Source organism: Eulemur rufifrons, chromosome 16, assembly GCF_041146395.1.
Source record: "Eulemur rufifrons isolate Redbay chromosome 16, OSU_ERuf_1, whole genome shotgun sequence".
Classification (NCBI taxonomy): Eukaryota; Metazoa; Chordata; class Mammalia; order Primates; family Lemuridae; genus Eulemur; species Eulemur rufifrons.
This window is the reverse complement of record NC_090998.1, coordinates 28642828-28662629: the sequence shown is the minus strand read 5'-3', so window position 1 is coordinate 28662629 and position 19802 is coordinate 28642828. Positions and strand designations below refer to the sequence as shown.

General features: G+C 38.8%; 1 protein-coding gene across 5 annotated transcripts in view; it reads right to left on the bottom strand.

Annotated features, from left to right (window-relative positions):
• Positions 1-19802, bottom strand: part of FGD4 (FYVE, RhoGEF and PH domain containing 4) — a 207052-nt gene that overhangs the window by 37158 nt on the left and 150092 nt on the right. For 3 of the 5 annotated variants that reach the window (XM_069490062.1, XM_069490061.1, XM_069490063.1), the window contains exons 3-4: positions 17594-17777; positions 12525-13014 (exon numbers count right to left, since the gene is read on the bottom strand). In XM_069490062.1, the coding sequence (XP_069346163.1) occupies positions 12525-13014; positions 17594-17777 (674 nt within the window). Of the gene's footprint in view, positions 1-12027; positions 13015-17593; positions 17778-19802 lie in introns of those variants that run through there. The other 2 variants (XM_069490066.1, XM_069490064.1) reach the window with 2 other exon arrangements.

The window sequence follows — 19802 nt, the reverse complement described above, 5'->3', positions numbered from 1 at the left end:
GCATACTTTAGCTGAACTTAGCAAATTGTGGATATCCTGGTCCTATTTTGCAAAATCCAAAGGGGATGCCAGCAGTTTTTAGCAAAAGCTATGCCTCCTCCATACAGATGGTCTTCTACACATTAGGTCGCTGACCTTGCCAAAGCCAACACAAAGATAAGCAAAAGTAAGCTTGCTGACGACGTCCAGTTCAAACACTCACACACACACATATAAGGCTTGCAGAAAAGTTATGAGGGATTTGTGGAGGAGATAAGGAAATCATGGACTCATGGAGCCTTGCTTTAGGTTAATCACAACAATAATGTCGCCATAATAAGAACAGTTAACACATTCACGAGTTGCTTGTTATGTGCCAGAAACTGTATAAGTACTTTACATAATTACATAAACTGACTAATCCTTAAAGTTCTGTATGATAGGTAACATCACTATTGCTATTTTACAAGCAGCACACATACAACACAACCCTGAGGCTCAAAGAGGCCAAGTAACTTACCCACGGTCACGCAGCCAGAAGGTGACTATATCAGGTAACAACCAGATAGGAGAGTATATTATTTAAGTAACTGTGCATTATCTAGTTTAACTCTCACTCTCATCGTTCTTTGCAACAAAAACCGAGACTGTGAGATATGCTTCTAAGTAGACAGACTGATAAAACATAAACTATTTGCTAAAAATTTAATGTGGTACTATAATAGTATACATTTTAATTTATATATTTATTATTTTTTTAACATAAATTCTATTTCAGACTTTTCAGCATTTTAGTAATAATTATCAGGTGTACAAAATTCAGTCATTTTGATGTAATAATAATCATAGTAACACTATACTGGCTTCCAACTTTAAAAATTACTTTGTTTACTGACATTCATCTCTGAGTACATTTAAGGAGATATATGCTTCATCTGCATGGATGGGGCTTTATTACTCTATTAGATTTATGTATAAAGTAGTTTTAAAATTGCTGGTATCCCAAGGCCATAGCTTTTTTTTTTTTTTTTGATAGGGTCTCGCTCTGTTGTCTAGGCTAGAGTGCAGTGGTGCAACCATAGCTTAAGATTAATTATTAAGCTTAAGCTTAATCATAGCTGAGACTCAAACTCCTGGGCTCAATCCTCCCACCTCACCCTCCAGAGTAGCTGGGACTACAGGTGCTTGCCACCATATCCAACTAATCTTTTACAGAGACAGGGTCTCACTATGTTGCCTAGGCTGGTCTCGAACTCCTGGCCTCAAGCAATCCTCCCTCCTTGACCTTCCAAAGTGCTGGGATTACAGGCATGAGCCACTGTGCCCAGTCCACTTTTTAAATAGCAAAGTTAAGTAGGTAAATACTGCCTTTTTTTTTTTTTTAATATTTGCCACTTCAAAATTATATAATTCCAACTTTATGCTTAGCACTTTACTAAGAAGTCATATATTCTTGTGATCTTCTGGGAAACAGAAATGGTTACACAATATTGGTTGAATCAATAATCCCATTTTCTTCTACCAGAGTATAATAAACAGGCTTGACTTTTCAAAATAATTTATAAATAAAGTATAATTTATAAATTTTCACAAATGCTATTTAAAAAGCATCTTCCTTTTGATAGCCCCTTTTAAACTAAAGGGATTGCTTTTTTTTAACTTGCAAATACATACGTGATACTGTACTCGTAAATTGAAAGCTCATTCCCAGGGTATTGCCTCAAAAATACCTTAGAGGGTATCTAAACTAGAAGAAAAAAAAGATACAGCCCTCTTACAATAATAGAGTATACAGCTCATTTTTCTCTTTCTGCTTAAGGCACTTCCTAGGTGATTACTGTGTGAGCTTACACCTTCAGTACCCTTTGGGAGAGATCTCCTTTCTCTCCAGGCTTAGGTTCAAGCCTGGTTGTTACTCACTGTACCCCACTGGCTCTCGAACGTACTGCAGTGTCCATCCTACCTTCTCATCTGCAGATGCCACCAGCTCCTGCAGCTCTTTCCAGACCTTTCGGCATGACTCTTCCATATGGCAGAAGGCAGGACAAAGACCTCCTGCTGCGGCTCACAGAAGTCATTAACTGGACAGGCAGAAAATGCTTCTGTGGAGCCAGCGAGTCACACTTTAAAATCTTAGTGCCATCCACCCAGACACATGCCTCAAAACTACCAGATAGGGGAGCAGACATTCTGGGAAGAATTTTGTAAATGCCAAGAACAATGACAGTTTCCTGAGAGATGCTTTAAGGGCAAAAATCTTCCATTATTTTAAAACAAATCAGATATTGGTATATACTCTATAACTCTTCAATACATGTTGTCATATGTGATTTCATTTTAAGTAGGGAAATGTTTTGTTCTAAAAATAGTCACTCAAAACTACAAATAGGAGCCAGGCGCTATGGCTCAGGCCTGTAATCTTAGCACTCTGGGAGGCTAAGAATTATATTCTTCTGTGGAGAAAGAGGGTGTAGCTTTGTACAGGCACATGCATCTCTGTGATCTCTGAAGCCCCTTCTCTTGTAAAAAGTAGTGTCCATTCAGGAATAACCATTTGATTTTGTATAATTTATGAGATGCCATCAAAATTTTGATGTCATTGTATATGTCTGATCACACTTCACTCTCTTCAATGTGGCTACAGGCTGACATTTAATAATTTAAAATGAGATCACAATGATATGTGACTCTTGTATAACTAGCCTATCATCTGAAAAAGGATCTTAAAATCTCTGACGACTTGTGTTATACATCTTTTCTTTCTGTAATATTCCTAAATTCTGCAGATTCTTTCTCAAAAATCTAAGGAGTCGGGGAAATCAAGGGAAGCTATCACAAGTGGGAGAAAAAGTGACAGCTGCCACTATTTCAAGAGTACTTATGTACACTACTCTGTGCTTCCCGTGAATTATACATGTAACTCTCAATACTCCTGTGAAGCAGGCATACTATTACCCCCATTTTACAGAGGAGGAAGCTGTGTCTTTAAAAGGCTAAGCAACTTGCCCAAAGTCATACAGCTAGTATGTATGACTGAGCCAGGATTCAAATCCAAGTCTGTGAGAACAAAGTTCTTGCTCTGCTATAGCCTTCTGCAAGAGAAATCCCTCTGGATTTGGGGAACAAGAAAATCAGAAGGTAGAGGAATAATATACAGACTTCATGTTCAAATAACATCATGTAATAATACCATAAAAAGGGTCATAGGGTCTCAGGGAAGATTTGTAACCATCAAGGAATTTATCACCAAGTTCACATTATAAGAAAAGAATACCCATTTATAATACACATATGTTATTCCTTTCCAAGTGCTTCATAATACAGTGTCACAAGCATAAACAGTCTGTCAATTTAGCATGATCTTTTGAGAAGCTTTGGGAGGAAAGTACAAGCCTACCTGTGATCCACCACCAATATTTCCCCAAACTTATGTCCTCCAAACCATCCAATTCTAAACTTGAAAGGAGGCAGGGAAATAGAGGAATGAAAGCTTTTAACGTGAAGGCTTCCATTACATTCTTTTAAGATATGGTGGGGAAAAAGGAGAAATTGAGCTTGCACAAAGAAGGAAGGTTTGGTTACTTGAGCAAGATCAGACAGGAAGTAAGCTGTGGTGAAGAGAGAATAACATTGGTCTTCTTATATCCCATTTAGTATGCATTAGACTAAACCATCTTTTGAATTTTGCAAAAATTAAAGAACAGGCACCAAGAAGAATTTAGTATGTACACACATTCAATGACTGAATTAACCTATCTCAAGTCTATAGAGTATCAGAGTAATTCAGTCATTTAAAAATATTTCTGATAATAATTCCCAGAAGTTAAAACCATGCACATACTTATGAGAGCTTTTCACGTAGTAATAACCAATGGTCCTCAGGCAGGAGAAACAAACAAAACATAGAAAACCTAAGTTAAAAAAAGAAGAAACATGCAAACCTATCTCTGTGCCTCCCACAGAGAGAGCACCTCAGTTTAAAAGAGAACTTAATAGGGAATGCTGGGTACTCACCAGGCAGAATATGTTGAATTTTGGATCTATTAAATGACAGCTCAGATCTTGAGTCTATTTATTTTTAACTTATGGGATTTGATGTTTATTTAACAAATACATAACTCTTATCACACATCAAGTCACTGTTCTGAAGTACTTTACAACTATTAATTGGTCTATACTTCCTATCGCTAGAAGGTACCGAGAAGTTTAAGTCAAGGTCAGAGCTAGTAAGTGGCTGGGCTGGGATTCAAACCTAGAGAGCCTGGCTCTTGAGTCTGTGCTCCTGACCAGCAGGTTACAGTGTATGGCCCTCCTCTTTATTTGTTTTGAAAGCCACATACAACAACTGCTCTGTGTTCAAGATACTACCTTTCCATTTCTCTCATACCCACACTAAACTAGATCTTTCTGTAGATTGTGACCTCCAAGAACCTGGTCTCAATTCTCCTGGTTCATTTCCACATTCTCTTAAAGCCCATCCTCGACTCTGCTACCCACTTTCTTTCGGCACTGCTGACTTGCTGACCCTGGATAACTTCTACTCCAAGTTTGCCTTTTCTCTCTCTTGAATTCCCGGCCCCTCAGCAATGCTGGGGAGACCGTTGATTAGCCCCACTGTCTTTGACTGTGGCCCTCAGAATCACAGCCACAAGTCACCTCAATAGCTAGGCCTTCCCCACTTTCCTCAAGCTCCACGCCCTGCCCCTTGAGGATTTCCCGCTGGCCTTGATGGGGCACTTCCCAAATCAACACGTCAATCAACAAGCCTATGCGCCACCTCTACCTTGTGGTCCCTCAGTAACCCCAGCCCCTCGGGGAGTTCCAGATCCTCCCCCCAGGACTGCTCCATTTGTGCTAACAACAGTGAATTCACGCTCTCAGCCACAATCAGACTTGGCTTTACCTTCGAATTCTCCTTTTCCCTTCATCTCATGACATCTTGACTAATGGTCATTTATATATCTTAACTCTCCATCTCAACTGTGTTTCTTCTTTGTATTCACTGCAGCACTCTGCTCATAGTGTATATGCAATATAAATTTACTCAATTTAATTCAGTTACCTGAGTTCACTGAGGCAGTTAGCTGCAAAGGCCCACAAAAGGCTCAGGGCTCCAGGTTAACTCCTAGTCTCATATTCTAAATGTGGATCATGACTATTTTCCTTAAAGCTCATAAATATGCCAGAGTTCCCCATGCCTCTCAAGTCCTGTGGTTCCAAAACACTGCTCTTTTTCTTCTCAGACAATTCATTATGTTCCCTTTTCCATTATGTTTCTGTGCTCTAGGGCTCAGCCCTTGGCCCGCTTCCTGTTCCTGCACGGTCTACTTTGGCAATATTAACCACACCCATATGTACATCCTTGTACAGTCTCGCCCTCTCCCCTGGGCCCCAGGTCCCATTTCCACTTGTTTAATTAATATCTCCAAACAGATGTCTTCCAGGTGCCATAAACTCAGCAGTACAAAACTAACCTAATTAGCAACTCTACTCCCTCCTCTCATCCCTAACATTCCTCCCTGTCTGCCATCTCAATTATTTCATTAACATGTTAGGAAACCAGAGCCTGGAGAGTTGTGTTAAAGTAACATGTCCATGGTCACCTGGCTGGTAAATGACAGAGCAGGGATCTGAACTCAGATCTTTTAATTCCAAAGCCTTTGTGCATAACCGATAAACCATAATGCCTCCAGAACATTCCATTTTTGTAGTAGGCATCTTCACCTGGACTTCCCAGAAGCCCCTCATAGAGGATGTCAAAATGTTATTTTTATGCCCCCAATATATGTTTTTCCTTTTGCAGTTTACTAAATGGCAAACCACCTGACAATTTATCCATGCTAAGAGTTGAACTTGACTCACTTCCCTGCATCCAGCCACAGGGTCCTTAGAAATCTCTGTCCTTTCTAACCCTCTGCCTGTCCAGGCCCTCTTCATGTCACACCTGGACTAGTACGGTAGCTTCCTTATTATGTACCCTGCTCCATCTGTTTTTCCTTTCAGCTGACTCATTTTCTAAAACCCACAGATGTGTCATCATGTCACTTCCATGCTTTAATTGTTTCTGAGGCCAGATAGTATTAGGCTTATGGAAAGTTTGAATTAACATGGGAAAATACCTATGTTTAATCCAACAAAACAGGATACAGAGTGACCATACATTATGCTACTGAATATATTTTGTCAAACAGAACTCAGAAAAACAAGCTGGAGTGTTAAATATCTAAGCAGTTCTTTCTGAGTGGTGGAATGATGGGTGTTATGGGTGCTTATTTGTATTTTCTTCTTTTCATTTTTTTGAGACAGAATCTCACTCTGTTGCCCCAGGTAGAGTGCAATGGCATTATCATAGCTCACTGCAACCTCAAATTCCCACGCTAAAGAGAACCTCCTGCCTCAGTGTCTCAAGTAGCTGGGACAAGAGGCCCACACCACCATACCTGGCTAATTTTTTCTATTTTGGGTAGAGACAGAGTCTCACTCTTGCTCAGGCTGGTCTCCAACTCCTGAGCTCAAGCGATCCTCCTGCCTCGGCCTTCCAGAGTGCTAGGATTACAGGCATAAGCTACCACGCCCAGTCTCGGTTATTGTGTATTTTCAATGCTTTGCTGCATATTTGTCTTTTTCAGTGAGGATTATTTGTTTCTTTCGTTCATTCACTCATTTATTTTGAGACAGGATCTTGCTCCATCAACCAGGCTAGAGTGCAGTGGTGTCATCATAGCTCACTGCAACGTCAAACTCCTGGGCTCAAGTGAACCTCCTGCCTCAGGCTCCTGAGTAGCTGGGACTATAGGCGTGTGCCACCACGCCCAGCTAATTTTTTTTTTAAAGTTTCTATAGGACAGGTTCTTACTATGTTGCTCAGGCTGGTGGTCTTGAACTCCTGACCTCAAGTGATCCTCTCGCCCGGGCTAGGATTATAGGTGTGAGCCAATGCGCCTGGCCTCATTGGGGATTATTAACATTTGAGTTTTTTAAAAAAATCTTTAAGATGTCTGTATTGTTTTCAGGAAAAAAATAACTTCTTAACAGGCATACAAGCTAGCTGTAATCCGTGTTTAGCTTACTTTTTAAGCCTAGCCCCCTACCCTATGCTCATTTCCTGGCCCTTCTAGCCTCTGATTATGAGGCCAGGAATATGCCCCAAACATGGCACCCACCCTCATGCCTCTGCTTATGGCTCACACGTTCACTCAGCCTTGGTCACCCAGCCCTCTCCCACCCTGTCTTCAGGCCTACTTCAACTGCTTCTCAGAAGCCTGGCCCTCTGAGAGCTCCCCTCATCTGTGTTTCCAAAGCACTCACTGCACCATGGTACAGTAATTTATTTATTCATGTCTTTCTCCCTCAGTAGACTGAGGCTTTGTAGGCAGGGCTTGTCTAGTTCATTTCTGTGCTTCTGATACCTAGGAGAAAGAGTCTGCCACATTGAATATTTAAATCGAGCAGTTCATTTTTTCTCATTTCTCTTTCTTATACCTCCAAACTTACTAAACTGAGGTGCCACAAAATAAAGAAGTTTTTGAGTTCACCATTCAGTTCTAAGTGAATAAAGACAAGCCGCCATCAAGATTTTTATGAGCTAACCACATTGGTTAGTGCGGCAACTTTTCCATTATCCTACATATGCTAAAACTCCTACAACTTCAGTTGAAGCTTTCATTGTAATACTAGCAATAACAAAGCGCTGATTAGTCAAGCTGGATAATTTCTTTGCTTATGACTTCACTTTCTTGGAATTAAAGCTGATCTGGCAAGAGAAGAAATAGCTAAGGAGTGAATTACTATTTGTCTTTGAATCTAACAAGACCTCAACGGCTAGCCTCTTTATATTTAAAGACATTAACGGAGATAAATTTAAAGCTTTATAAAAAAAGAACTTGGGCCCATCATAAGAAATGAATCACCAAGGTAAGCATTATGTTTTAACTCCAAGAAAACTTTGATACCTCACATCATCTTATACAATTAATCAATGACTCTAAGAATAAATTTAGCAGAAATGGGAGGAAAAGTAAATTAACTTGGATTATAGCACTTGTTTTTCTATTTGCAATTTACTTCTGAATTTGATTCTGTCCTTCTTTCCCCTAGGAAATGATTTTCTGCTTTACTTCTAATGTAGTATGTTCAATAGTTATAAACCCTCAATGTTTATATAAAATATAATAAAATGGTAAGTAAAATCAGAAGAAACCTGAAAATGAACATTTAAGTTTTTTTTTTTAAATGTTTCCATAAGTCTCTGCTTTGTGGACACCTGCTTCTTCATCTAACCCCACTTTATTATATAATTTCTTGCATTTTTGGTCAAATGAAGACTTAACTTTTTTTTTATCTGCCTCTGCTATGTTCTTGATATAACTATTATTATAGTTTTAATACATTACTACTTTGAGCATGTTGCCAGTAACAGATTTGTTATTTATATAAACTTTAGTCTTTAAAAGTACAACTCTATTCATTTATATTTGGTTTACTGTATGAAATGCAAAGGAAGAAAACACTTTGAATAAATCTGAGAGAAATTTACAAATTCAACATGTTAAAGTACATCCCGGATGTTAAAAGCCTCATGAAATTGTAAACATAAAATTTTTATTTATATGGCTTTATGGATCATTCCACATTAGTGGATTTTTAGACAATTAAGCTTATCCACTTAAATATGCAAACCTGAGAAAAGATAATCATTTTAAATGAAATTCATTCTACAATGAATTGACCCATCTATTTACCTGAGTCTCATAAACAAAATACTTACTACAGTTTAAGCTATTTATTATAACCCCAATTCATCATGCCACACAGGAATTATAATACTGCTGTCTCATGAAGTCCTTAAGGGTGTTGACTTGCAGGGCACAAGAATGCAATACAATATTCCTTTGCCGTTTCCTAGCCTGTAATTTATGAGTTTTCTTTCTTTTATTTTTTGAGACAGGGTATCACTCTGTCACCTAGGCTGGAATGCACTGGCACCATCATAGTTCACTGCAACCTCAAACTCCTGGATTCAGATGATTATTCTGCCTCAACCTCTTGAGTAGCTGGGACTACAGGCGTGTGGCACAACGCCTAGCTAATTTTGTTATTTTTTTTTTTTGTAGAGACATAGTCTGGCTATGTTGCCCAGGCTGGTCTTGAACTATTGGCCTCAAGAGATCCTCCTGCCTGAGTCTCCCGAAGTGCTGGGATTATAGGTGTGAGCCACTGCGCCTGGCCAAATGAAACTTATTTAAGATTATTCTGATGTAAATCTCTATATCCAGTTATATAAAGATTGAAGTAATTTTTTCAGTTGTCTGCATACTGAAACTCTAAATATTCCATTATATCTTAGAAGTTCAACATGTTAGTTTAAGAAGCAGCTGATAATCTGGAGAATTATGCTAACAAGGGAACATGCTTATATATAACAGCAGAGAAAGTTATATTATCACTGTAAAGTGCCTTAAGATCATACACAGCTTATATACTTTAACTAAAAACACAGACTTTTATTAACTTGTTGAAGCTCATACTGCTAATTCGTGGACAAGCCAGAAGTAAGCAACCAGATTTCATGGTTCCAATTGTTTGGGCCACTATGTACTACTAAAGTTTTTACTTTTTAAGATTTTTTTAAAAAAAATTTTTAGTTGCGGCCAGGCGCGATGGCTCCCGCCTGTAATCCTAGCACTCTGGGAGGCCGAGGCGGGTGGATCGCTGGAGGTCAGGAGTTCGAGACCAGCCTGAGCACGAGTGAGACCCCGTCTCTACTAAAAAATAGAAAGAAATTATCTGGCCAACTAAAATATACATATAGAAAAAATTAGCCGGGCATGGTGGCGCATGCCTGTAGTCCCAGCTACTCGGGAGGCTGAGAGGCAGGAGGATCGCTTAAGCCCAGGAGTTTGAAGTTGCTGTGAGCTAGGCTGACGCCACGGCACTCACTCTAGCCCAGGCAACAAAGCAAGACTCTGTCTCAAAAAAAAAAAAAAAAAAGAAAGAAAATTTTAGTTGTGGTAAAATACACCTCACAAAATTTACCACCTCAACACTACTAACATTTATGTTTGCATTTAGGAACAAGAAAAGGCAATGTAACAAACATTAGCACAGCAAAGGAGAACACACTGTCACTTTGTAGATATTAAATCCTTATGGCAGAGATGTGGTGTTTGCATCAACAGCTCTGCAGAAAAAATTTCCTTTTTCTTCCCACATATAGCACTGCTTAAAAGCCCATTCAGGAGAAGGGCCAGCTGTACTATTCTAAGTTTCACTGGTTTAATAGGAAAACCCTATTAAATCTCTCCCAATCCAAGTAATACTCATCTATGAAAATGTATACATAATAATATATAACACGAAAAAAAAAACCTACCATCCAGGCATTACCATCAGTTAAAGTATTTCACTTAGTAAGAATAGGTCTTACTGTTTTGTAAATACTTGCTGGTGGCATCATCCCAATGGTAAAAGGTTTTCTTGGTTCTAACCTTCTCTTCCTTCCACCATAGTTCAAGCACAAAAGACACTAAAATCTACCACTTTATCGAAATGTAAAGAGATTCACTTTGCAATGTCCTGTTTCTTTACAGTTTCAGATCATGTTACCAAGTATGATTCACTTTCTCCCGCCCACTTCCTTAAACTTTCCCTGCTTGAGAGTCAGTACTTATAATTAATTCACTAACTAGAAGAAAATAAACCATTTGTCTCTTTATTTGGGATTTTTTTTTTTTTAGGGTCAGTGAAAATTGCACCAAAAGGTGGATTTCACTTTGATTAAAATTCTAAATACATTATCACTTTTTACTCTAAATATTTTTGTGTTAGTCCTTTTGAATTTCTGCCTATGTTAAAGCCAATTAAGGCACAGCACCATAAAAAATCCTTAACAGATTTAAGACTTGGATTTTTCATTTACAAATTTTCCTAGAATCGTCACATTTTCAATTCTCAACTCTCCTACGTAGTTATTTATAATCAATAAGAGAAACCAAGCAATGGAAACTTTTTTCTTGTCTTTTTTTTTATTTTTTTTTTTTTTTTTTATTTTTTATTTTTTTTTTTTTTTTGAGACAGAGTCTCGCTTTGTTGCCTGGGCTAGAGTGAGTGCCGTGGCGTCAGTCTAGCTCACAGCAACCTCAAACTCCTGGGCTTAAGCGATCCTACTGCCTCAGCCTCCCGAGTAGCTGGGACTACAGGCATACGCCACCATGCCCGGCTAATTTTTTTTTTTTTGTATTATATATATTTTAGTTGTCCATATAATTTCTTTCTATTTTTAGTAGAGACGGGGTCTCACTCTTGCTCAGGCTGGTCTCGAACTCCTGACCTCGAGCGATCCACCCGCCTCGGCCTCCCAGAGTGCTAGGATTACAGGCGTGAGCCACCGCGCCCGGCCTTTTCTTGTCTTTAGAGATGTAAAAGCCTTCTAATTCTAGGGAAATTTATGATGATCTTTATATTGGACCTTTGATCTGAGAAATTCCAAGTATTATGTAAGAGATATATTTATTAATATTCCCAAAGTACTATATTAACATAACAAAATTGCAATGGCCTTGTTACTGGCATCACATAATAATTTCTGCTCTAGTATAGGTAAATTATGAATATATTTCACCAGCAAATCAGCTCTTTGTTAGCTGATATTTTGTACATGCGCAGAAACACCATGCAGACTCTTCCTCTTTAGAAAGGAGACAGATGTCCAGTTCGTGAAAGCCCCACCAGTTTAATACCCATGGCTGCTGTATTCATTAAAATTTCTTGCATTTAGCCATTTAAGTGCATGATTTGTTGCACCAGGGACACAACACCGGCCTTGAAGTCACAGCAGGAGGAATCTGAGCTACTATTGATTACAAACAGCAGTGTGACCTTGAAAAATCACGTATGCTTTCTAGGACTGTTTCTTCATCTCTAAATGAATTGCTGAACTAAGAAGATCTTTAAATAAATGGTCTTCTAATTCAAACTAAGCCATTTATTATAAAATTTGGTATTAATTAGAAAGCATTAAAAAAATAGAAGCATAGAAACAGTTATAAATATACTCTGATTAATAATTTGTGAATACTTCCATACTCATGTCCTTAAAAGTAACATCTACTAATGGCAAGTTCATCTTCCAGGCCTACTATTAATTTGTCCAGATTAGAAACTTCTGGGGAAAAAAATGATTGTACAATTTCTTTTGGCTTAGCCCACAAATATTAGGGATGCAGCAGCAACATCAAGAGCAACAAAGAACATTTTCTTTCTGTATAAAAGCAATATGTGTATGGTTTTCCTATACCAAAGTCTCCACACCGTTCTGACTTTTGAAATTTACAACAGAGATGTCAACAGAAACTATATAAAAAGTGAAATGTCTCCTCACAGCATAGGGGAAACGCTCATTAGCAGCCAGAGCTTGAAAATCGTTCAACAGCTGGTGTGGGTGATCTGACTCATTCATTTCATGAGTGCTACGAAATGAAGAGTTTTAGAACAGTAGTAGATTAGGCAGTGTTTTCCCCTCCCTGTGAGCTAGTCTCATGCTCTACCTTCATCTCCTGGTGCTGGTCCAGCTGCTCCAGTTCCAGAGGGCTTTCTCCATTCTCCCTATCTAGGACCTTGGCTTCTGTCTCTGCCCCTCCTTCTAGGGGGAACTCTGGGCCTATGCTTGGAGTCCTGCAGCTGCCATCAGAAGCATTTCCATCACAGTCATTTGTTGTGGGTGACGCGGGACCTGGAGCAGTTTCATCTCTTTCTCCATTCACTAAGTGTGCATCAAGCAAGGGTTCCAAAGCTTGAAGAGGGGCATCTACTTTATCCTCCTCATATTCCATCTGGCTTTGCGCTGCCATTATACCGTTGGCCACACAAGTCTCTGCACCCCGAGTCTGGTCGGTATCATTTTCCTGCTTCCACGGTGGGTGCTGGGAGAGGAGTTTTTGTTGAGGTGTGGTTATCAATCCATGCCTTCCCGGGGTTCTAGGAGCATGTAGGTTCCCAGCAGAATCTTTCTTCAAATCGCTATAATTTGATAATGTACTAAAAGATAAAACACAAAGGAAGCATGAAAACATTAGCATGGAAAAGTTCTAGAATAAAGGCAAGTTTGTCCCAGTTGAAAGGGATATTTGGTGAACATTTTTTTCCTATCTCTGATGCTTTTAGAAACTTGGATTTGAATATTCTCAGTCTCTTGGGATGCTCTCCACATTAAAATAAACATGTAGATAAAGATGACGAGCCTGATCTTTACTTATAGGGTCTGGAACATTTCCTTGGACTGTTTAATAAAAGTAAAGACTTAGATGTAAGAAATATTTATATGTAATACAATGATCTCATCTCAAGATTTTTATTTATTGATGTTTCTTAACATTTCATTTTTTAATCATTTTTAAAACAGGTATAGCATGCCCTTCATTTAACAACTTATAAACCAAAAGTTGCTTTTATTTGGAAAGTATGCCATATATTCTCAAAAACTTTATTAATACGTGCTGTAATGGCCTTTTAATTGGGCTCTTCATTTCCACTCTTTTTTTTTAAAGACTAGTCAAGTGCAGTAGTGAGAAGGGGGAAAGCAGTAGAACAAGGAGTTCAATCTGTAACTGACTGTGAATAATCAAGTGACATGACCTTCGAACCAGCCATTTGTTTCCACTCTTGATCTCCTCCAATCTAGTCTCCAGAACTCAGTCACAGAAATCAAAATTCTCTGAGGGCTTCCTTGCAGGCACACTTAAGGAAAAACTCACATCCTGATCACAGCCTATGAGATTCCACATACTCCCCCTGCCAATGCCCCGGCCTCGGTATATTCCATTCTCCCCTAAACTGGCTGTGCTCTTGCCACTCTCCTTGCTGTTCTCCGTTCCTGATAAGCAAATGTGTGCACCTTAGGGTCTCTGCAGCTGCTGTTCTCTGCCTAGAACCACCTTACCCAAAACACTGGTGTGGCTGACTCTTTCTCATCAATCAGGTTTCTGGCAGATATCATCTCTTCAAAGAGGCTTTCCTAGATTAGTTTATAACAGCACACTCTATCACTAAGGCCAGGTCTTGTTTTTCTTTTCTTTTGAAGTCCTTATTATTACTTAACATTGTATCCAGTCCTAATAGTACTAATAAGACAATGGAACCTTACTCTCAATATATAACAATGTTCCTACAGAAATATTTTCATTGCATTTTCATCTAGGATGGGAGTGAGGACAGAATACGAAACTCCGGTATAGTCTTTGAGAGAGTCCTGTGCCTTAAGTGAGAAAAAGAAAACAATAATATAGACTAAAACGCTGTAAGGAACAGACTGTGCTGTCTTGTTCTCTGCGTTATTCCTACCTGTTAGCACAGTGCTTGACATCTGGGAAGTGCTCAATACACATTCGAGGAACTATGAATAATTGTGATAAGGATGATATGATAGTGACAATAAAAGCAAGTAACATTTATTAAGTGCTTACTAAGTATCGCAACTTCGTTACATTGATTATTTTGTTTCATCCTCACTGTAACTCCAAAAACAGGGACTCCATACATAGAGAAATCTAGGCTTAGAAAATTATATAATGTGGCCAATGTCACATGGCTAATAAGTGAAAAAGCCAGAGTTCAAGGCATGAAGTCCAGCTCTAAATCTCATGGTTTTCACAGAAGGATAGAATGAAGATTGGGTGAATGGGTGGGAGGACAAAGTCTGGGGCTGGCTGAACTTCGCAGTGCGGGCGGAGAGGTGACAGGGTCGGGGGATGCAGGGGAGGAGACAGCAGCAAGGTTGCAAGGACAATGCTGAGATGTGTGTCACCTTCTCTCTTCACTCCCCGCTTCCGGTCACTGCTGCTCTGGACTGCAGAATGGAAACAAAGAATAATAACAGACAGCGAGAAAGTGATTAAGTCAGGAAAAAAGATAGGAGTTAAGGCCAGGCCACAGAAAAGGGAGGAAAAATTTAGTATGGTAAAATGTAATATATATATATATATATAAAAGTTGGAGGTGGGTCACTATAAATAAATATTACACAATCCACCATTGATATTTCCCAAGCAGTCCTTGGAGATTTGAATCAAACCGTCCTCTTTTTCATGCCCATATCAGTGTCTGCTTCCCTAATAGAAAGATCCTCAACAGACCCTCTGAACCAAACTTAAGCATGCACAGGACCTCTCTAAAGGACTGTTTTGGATCAGAGCTGGAAATTTTCCGTAAGTGACATCAAGGGTATGTGGGGGTGGGAGGACATGGATAAGGTGCAGAAAGAGTTAGTAAAAGCAGTAGTTGAACCAGTGCTTAGAAGATTCCTGCTGCTTTGTGGATGCCAAATCATGGGGGAAAACACTTGACCTTGTAAGAAACAATGTTTAGGTTTGTAGGAAAATGTTGTTTATTTCTGAAATCTTTAGGTCTTGCCTAGGTTAAAAAGAGTACTCTATTCTGAAAGAAAGGAAGGAAGGAAGAAAAGGGAGGGAGGGAAAGAGAGAGAAAAAGAAGAAAGGAAACCAGTTAAAAAAAGGCTTGCTGTAGATCTCACATGTTAATAAAATAGGGTTACTTGGATCATTGCCCAGTGCGAAACTGTGATGCTCAGGTAAGGTCTAACAGCAGTGTAATACGGCCCTCTATGACCACCCTGATCAGCCTCAGACTCTAACTGATCTTGGTTCTTCCTGTCAATTTCCCATGATAACTCAGAGCTTGGTGACCACCCTCTATTTTATAAAGTGCTAGTTCAGGCTCTAACCAGGCTCTAACCCAACCAGGGTTAAAACCAAAAACCACCTTTGCAGGCACATGGATGTCCCTTAACAGTAAATACAAATCTCCCACTACAGTCCTATAGAGCCAATGCCACATTAACCTATTCAGACACTAGGGGCCAGTTTGTAGTGGTAATAACTCACTGAGAACACAATATTTTTCATATTGGCAGTACCACAATGAACAGCCCTTCACCAGACTTGTTGAAACACATGACACCCTCTCTGCACTCAGAACAAACTTGCTTAAAATACAAATAAATTACAGCACATCTCTTCTTACGTCAACCCTTCAAGCTTTCCATCAAAAAATGACTGTGAATTTGTAAAGCTTGAACGAGTAAAAAAACCGACATCAAAAAACTGTCAATATTTCACATGTAGGGAGGATACCAAAATGGTGGGGATTGCAGGACTTAGCCTGTGGAAGACTGACCCATTCAGGGCTTCACAAAGCCGCCCTTGAAAGCTAGGGTCACGGGCTCTGGTGTGCACTACAAGGGGGAACAGGGCTCCAGCCCTCCTTGTGTTATGCAGTCACTGGGCATAGCCGCTGGACTCTGCTAATGGAGGGGTTACTCTCTGGTGTTATTAAACCAACTTACCCTGAGAAGCAAAAAAAAAAAAAAAAGTTCTAAATGGAATTAAATCATTCCAGTAAAGATCACTGTAATTTAAGACAGCAAAAGTATTTATAAATCCTAGCTCAGAGGGGCAGATGTTGACATTTAAATATTTATGACCAAAGTTCCAACAAATGATCAGAAATGAAAAATGAAGACAGGTTTCTAAGTTACTTTGCTCCAAAACTTGTAAATAGATACAGTCCCATTTTTAAAATGAGAGACACTGCCGTTTTGTGCTTGGTCACAATTTCGAAAAGATTCTCAAACTATTTCCAAGCCATGATTTTATTACATAAATAACAATGAATCCTGCAAATAAATAATAAAATCACCGAATGGGAAACGATTCCCAAAATTACGCTGGAATGAATGAAAAAAATCTGGCTTCAAGGATGAAAGTGAAGTTATATACATTCTGTTTAATTACATGTAGACATTTTGTGACAGATAAAACCAAAACCCTTGTGAAAAAAATTTTTTTAAAATTCTATTTAAGTCAGTGATGAAAATTCTTTTCATCAAAAGACTCTAAGAAAAAACAATTGCGTGTCTTATAAATAGAAAAGCAACCAATGTGGGTTTGTTTTTATGTTTGTCAGAAATGTACACTATTTCATAAACTTTTTTTTGAACATTAGGACTAAAGAATAAATTATATCTAATAAACACAAAATTGAAATTGAGCATGAATTTTGCTATTAATAATAACAGCTCTTTCCAAAACCTACCGTAAGATGGGGTATGTGGAGACAGAAAAGAGGGACTGAATGGGTATAGAAGACCCGCATTAAGTAAAATGGATCAGAAAGAAGAGAGGGTTCCAGGGATGACACAAGCCCACAGGAGTGACATTCACAATGTACAAAGTAAGAAACAGAGAGAGAGAGACAACCTCCTGGCCTGTCCAACCGAGATATCAAATGACCAACAGAATAACACATAGATACAGAGGAAATGAGAGAGCGCACATATATACAAAAGCACATAATTTGATGAAAAGGCTGGTAGCCTACAGTGCTGCACACAGGTAATACATAGTAAATGACAATTCATATTAGGGTAAGATTAAATCATTTATTTAAAAAGTTCACTCTTTCTAAAGGCCTACCAAACCTAACAGGAATAAGATGCTATTAATATGTTCTCGATTTACAAAATCTACGATGACTCTATCATCTTTTCAAAAACCAGTTTTCTTCTTCCCCCTGCCTTCTCCCAATGCAAATTCACTCTTACCTGCCTCCTTCAAAGCGACTGATGAGATCTGATACCTTACTGGGTTTTTCTTTTGAGACACAAGAAGCAGAGGCAGGTTTAACTTCCTCCATCCTTGGTTTTGCACTAGGTAAAGCTTTATGCCTGGGGGTTTGGTGTATATTGGACGAAGGTGAATTCTGCAGGTGTAATGGCTTTGGAGGCACTGTAGAAAAAGAATAGAATTCAGTATTTCACTGATATTTTGTTCTTGAACAATAAAAATTCTAGTGTTCTGGATGCAATAATCTCCAGCATCATCCCAAACTACTGTAAAGGGGGCATGTAAAACTTTAAACCAAAGGACCTTTGTTTATTTTGGTCATTTGCTTTTTGTCCTGTGGAAATCTCATCTCCAAATTTAAGTGGTTCTTTTGATTTTAGTTCTTAGATATAACATTTTTAAGCATCTGGGACTCTACATGTGTCTATGGCATTCCAAATTCTATTACAGATAACACAGCAGTTATTCATCTACACAGGGAAAAGAAGGAGCTAAATTTGAAACTAAATCCTAGAGATACACTGTTTGCAACAAAACAGATTTTCAATATTAGACTGATAACAGATATACCGGAATCCACAGATACTAAGTTAAACAACATAAAAGCGAACAAAACAACAAACAACAGTAATGTACTATTACATTAATATAGCATCTTCTCATTTAACAAAAGCACTTTATCTCATTTGACCTTAGGTAAAATCTTATACTTTACAGTTCTCTGAGGTAGGTACTATTATTTGCCTCTTATGTCCATGAAGGTTTAGAGGAGTTAAGTGATTGGCCTGGGGCAACAAGGCTAATCTGAGTTTATGACTGGTACCCAGACACCAGCTCCTTCTATTATCAGCACTGCTCCCCATCATTAATCCAGCAAAAGGCAGTCGAGGGACAGAGGATTTCTATTAACTGTTATCTGCTACATTATATAGTTAGTGCTTTGGGTTTGGGTATTTGTTCCCTCCAAAGTTCATGCTGAAATTATTGGGTCCCCAGTGCTGGAGATGGGGCCCAGTGGGAGGTATCAGGGTCATGGGGCAGATCCCTTATGAATGGCTTGGTGCCATTCTTGCAGTACTGAGTTCGTTCTCTAGTTCCCGTGAGAGCTGGTTGTTAAGAGTCTGGCACCTACCCCCACCCTCTTTTGCTTCCTTTCTTGGCATGTGATCTCTGCACAGGCCAGCTTCGCAGTACCTTCCACCATGGGTGGAAGCAGCCTGAGGCCCTAGCCAGAAGCCAAAGAGATGCTGGCACCCTGCTTCCTGTACAACCAACCTGTAGAACCATAAGCCAAATAACCCTCTTTTCTTTATGAATTACCCAGCCTCAGGTAGGTATTCCTTTACAGAAACACTGAACAGACTAGGACCCCTGGCTTGCATCAATATACCCCACATCATTTGTTACTTAATGAGTCCTTCACTCAATTACTAGAACAGGAATAGATCGTTTCATGAAATACCAAAATTTTGAGAATTTCCCCAAAAGACTATAGATGAGAGAACATAACATGCCATCAGTGCATAATCAGTACAAGAATGACTTTACTTTTGAAAACCAATACTTTTTCTCTAAGATTGACATGCAAGGTAGAAGATTATATCATGTATGTTTTTTTCCATAGCTGGTTTTGGCAGATCAAATAGTATCATCTCTATTTTTCTTCTTTTAAATCCTTCTCTTACTGTATGGAAGAAGGGTGAGGAATCATGTCTCCTAATTACATGCCCCATTTTCCCCCCCCGCTGATTACCCTGGTTTTCAGTTATCTCATCTCTTTTATAAACTCAGCTAGCTGACAGCTGCCTGATGCTCACTGGCCTAGATTTCATCATTTTGGTGCCAGTTGCCAATTTATTACAGGGAAGGAAAAAAAAAAATCACAATGAACTACAAGTGGAGCAATTAATTCACTAAAATCTCTTTTAATACAAACAAGAAGAAAATCCCAATGAAAAACTGGTATGCTTCTTTTCATGACAACAATATTTTCCAAGTTTTGTTCAGGGGGATGATTAGTGTAGTATTAATTGGGAAGGAAAGGGCTTATATAAGATTAATATTTGTTAATTTTAAGGAAAAAACTCCTGTGTACAATAAATAAGTACTGAAGTAATAAAACAGGAAAATCTCCCACCAGTAAAAAAAAAAAATTTAACATGTGGAATAGTTTTAACATTCTTAACT